Raw genomic sequence first — 2,312 nt, 5'->3', positions numbered from 1 at the left:
CACCTCTAGTAATATATTTACTGAGAAAAATGGTGACGTGTTCAATACTTACTTTACCTGCTGTACGTATTCTCTCACACACATAAATTCACAGAAAAATAGTTTATATTTCTCTGTGTGTGTTTTCAGCCTGAAAGGATAGACCCCAGTGCTTCCAGACAAGGTTATGATGTTCGCTCTGATGTTTGGAGCTTGGGAATCACTCTGGTGAGACAATCATGGAATGAATGAAGCTTAAATTAGTGAGAGAAATTCTTCTGTTTTCCCACCATGAGCTCCTCTCCTCTTGTTTTCAGTATGAGTTGGCCACAGGACGATTCCCTTACCCCAAGTGGAATAGTGTTTTTGATCAGCTGACCCAAGTGGTGAAGGGAGAACCTCCCCAGCTCAGCAACTCAGAAGAGAGGCAGTTCTCCCCCAAGTTTATCAACTTTGTTAACCTATGGTAGGTGCCTGTTTAATAAAAAGGTTTTCCCAACCTGCTTTGTTTTTGTTTCTCTTCAGGCTTTGTTCATTCATTTTGAATCTGAGATAATTTCCTAGCTCTGCATACAGTGATTGATTAATTTTTCTTCTTGTCCAGCCTTACAAAGGATGAATCTAAGAGGCCAAAGTACAGAGAGCTTCTGGTGAGTTGCACTACTCATCTTAATGTTTTAGTCCTCAGTGCTTTAGTCATGGAAAGGATCAAAAATAAAACTTTTGGTAACGTTTTAATGGGAAAGGCTTAGAAGTAATTTTTAAATGGTACTAGAGAGAGACTTTAAGAGGAGTTTGTTTAAATATATGTTTAAAAATGGTTCCTTCAAACCAAAATGATTAAACTTCCTGTTAAGTTTATAGTTTGAGTTGAAAAGGCTTTTGTTGGAGGTTTTCAAAGGTTGTGTGTACAGAATTTTATAAGTGCCATAAAGTCTGATGGAGGTCGGGTCTTTGTGATCTTGTCATGTTCACAAGTCATGACAAAACTCAAGCTTTTAAACAATTTTATTTACTGGAAAAATTTGAATTAGTTTCATGTAAATCTCCGGGAGTTTATTAAAATGTCTGTAAATCCCATGAAACTGTTTTTGATCCACAAACACCAACTTCTTGTCAGGACCACAGTTTCAGTTGGTAAATGAAGCTGGCATCTCGCTGCGTTTCAGCTGATGGAGACACAAATGATCCATTTCTTACATGAGAGAGAGGCTCTACAACTCTCAGGACGACACTGAGGCTGTGTCTCAATTCAGGGGCTGGGTCCTCATGAGGACCCAGCCCCTGAATTGAGACACAGCCTGAGAATCTCTGAAAGTTTTGACATTTTCGAAATTCTCCAGTGTTGTTTGTAGTTTTTTTTGCCAAGAGTCTTATCCCAGTGTAATACTAACCTTATGGTCATGCACATATGTGTCTCTGACTTTTTATATGTAAAGCAGTTGAATGAACCAGTTATAAAATGTGATGATGGTAAATCATTCACCACAAATCATCATTTATTTACCTCTAGAACAAAGTCACCCTCTGTTTGCTGTTGTGCAACAGTGGGCCCAAACTTTAWAAATTAAATTAGATTAGATTTGCTTGAAAATGTTAATCATGACAAAGGCTACATTAACGTTGCAGATCTTAATACTCAATTCTGATTTTGTTATTATTTTTTAGTCGTTCACATAAACACGTTCTCCATCAGACTCCAGTGTGAACCTGATTCTGCAGAAAAAGACGTGACGTCACTCTCAGCTCTGAATTAACAGAAGTAAAATGGATGCTACACATGTCGGCATGTGTGCRTTGTTTTTACAGTCGTTGTGAAATCACAGCTGATGAAGTAATTATTTGCTCTGCTTGCTTTGTCCAGTGTTTGCATTTGACCCTGCCTTTAGCTGGGTACTCCAGTGCAGCAGTGTATTTCTGGATAAAGGAACGACGTTCTGAAAGTGAAACTAACTAAAGTATCGATCCTGTAACTTTACTATGGATGTGGTCTGACACAAACATGACTGCTGACTCTCAGTCAGCCAGGACATGGAAATTTAAAAGAACAAAGTAACTGGACTTGTGTTCTGTAGCTGAAGACATGCAGAGTTACATGGATGGATCACCTCTACCTCTACCTGTACCTCTACCTGTACCTCTACCTGTACTTGTACCTCTACCTGTACCTGTACCTCTACCTCTACTTGTACCTCTACCTCTACCAGTACCTCTACCTGTACCTCTACCTGTACCTCTACCTGTACCTCTACCTCTACCTGTACCTCTACCTGTACCTCTACCTGTACCTCTACCTCTACCTGTACCTCTACCTGTACCTCTACCTGTACCTG

At 39.5% G+C, this 2,312-nt stretch overlaps 1 protein-coding gene across 3 annotated transcripts in view; it reads left to right on the top strand.

Moving 5' to 3' along the window:
• map2k4b (mitogen-activated protein kinase kinase 4b) overlaps positions 1-2,312 on the top strand; it is a 22,715-nt gene that overhangs the window by 12,503 nt on the left and 7,900 nt on the right. For all 3 annotated transcript variants that reach the window (XM_014027877.1, XM_014027879.1, XM_014027878.1), the window contains 3 exons: positions 130-207; positions 297-445; positions 584-629. In XM_014027877.1, the coding sequence (XP_013883331.1) occupies positions 130-207; positions 297-445; positions 584-629 (273 nt within the window). The remainder of the gene's footprint in view (positions 1-129; positions 208-296; positions 446-583; positions 630-2,312) is intronic.

The sequence above is a fragment of the Austrofundulus limnaeus genome, unplaced genomic scaffold (assembly GCF_001266775.1).
Source record: "Austrofundulus limnaeus strain Quisiro unplaced genomic scaffold, Austrofundulus_limnaeus-1.0 Scaffold693, whole genome shotgun sequence".
Taxonomy (NCBI): Eukaryota; Metazoa; Chordata; class Actinopteri; order Cyprinodontiformes; family Rivulidae; genus Austrofundulus; species Austrofundulus limnaeus.
Note: the sequence above shows the minus strand (reverse complement) of the source record. Positions and strands in the feature narration are given on the sequence as shown.